Source organism: Gavialis gangeticus, unplaced genomic scaffold (assembly GCF_001723915.1).
Source record: "Gavialis gangeticus isolate Ggan-Ray unplaced genomic scaffold, GavGan_comp1, whole genome shotgun sequence".
NCBI classification, from domain to species: Eukaryota; Metazoa; Chordata; order Crocodylia; family Gavialidae; genus Gavialis; species Gavialis gangeticus.
Window position 1 is genome coordinate 14,510,640 of NW_017729018.1, and position 623 is coordinate 14,511,262.

Sequence of the window (623 nt, forward strand, 5' to 3'; positions counted from 1 at the left end):
GCAGCTAGCACAGAAACACCCTATAAACAGTTTCCAAGTGAAACATGTGGCCGGGCAGAGAGGCCCTGGAGAGCAGAATGGATCCGCTTCGGATGGAGGCCCCGGGAGGGCTCAAACACCCCAGAACACCACACCCGCAACGCGCCCTTCCCGCCTCCTCCCCGCCTAGCAATGGCTGGTGAGCCTTACCGAGACCGTGGAGCTGGGGGTGTTGGTCCCATAGCCAGACGAGGGTAATGAAGCCAGTGACCACCTTCTGCCATCAGCCCTGCAAGAGGAAATGCAGACATGGGGGAAAGGGGAGGGAGAACTTTGTTTCAATGCAGATAAAGGAACGAGGAACATCTGAACAGAAAGGGCAGGACAGGGGAATGAGCTCTGAGTGACGAGAAGGCCAGCTGCAGTCCCAAAGCCTCTTAGTCCCAGCGTATCTGATGTAGCTTCAGTTAAGTAACAGTCATTTGGTGCAATTAATTTTATGACCACAGGGAATGTAATACCATGGTGCTGGAAATGAGGTCACGGCGCTGGGGAACTGGCTGCCCTGTGAGCTGGGCTGCAAGCAGGGCAAACCCCAAAACAAGCCATTACTTAATTGCAGCCACGTGACAGCTCTGCCCTGC

General features: G+C 55.1%; 1 protein-coding gene across 1 annotated transcript in view; it reads right to left on the reverse strand.

The window, feature by feature from the left end:
• Positions 1–623, reverse strand: part of MAST3 (microtubule associated serine/threonine kinase 3) — a 32,644-nt gene that overhangs the window by 29,721 nt on the left and 2,300 nt on the right. The window contains exon 4 of the mRNA XM_019513641.1: positions 190–268. Within this exon, the coding sequence (XP_019369186.1) occupies positions 190–268 (79 nt within the window). The remainder of the gene's footprint in view (positions 1–189; positions 269–623) is intronic.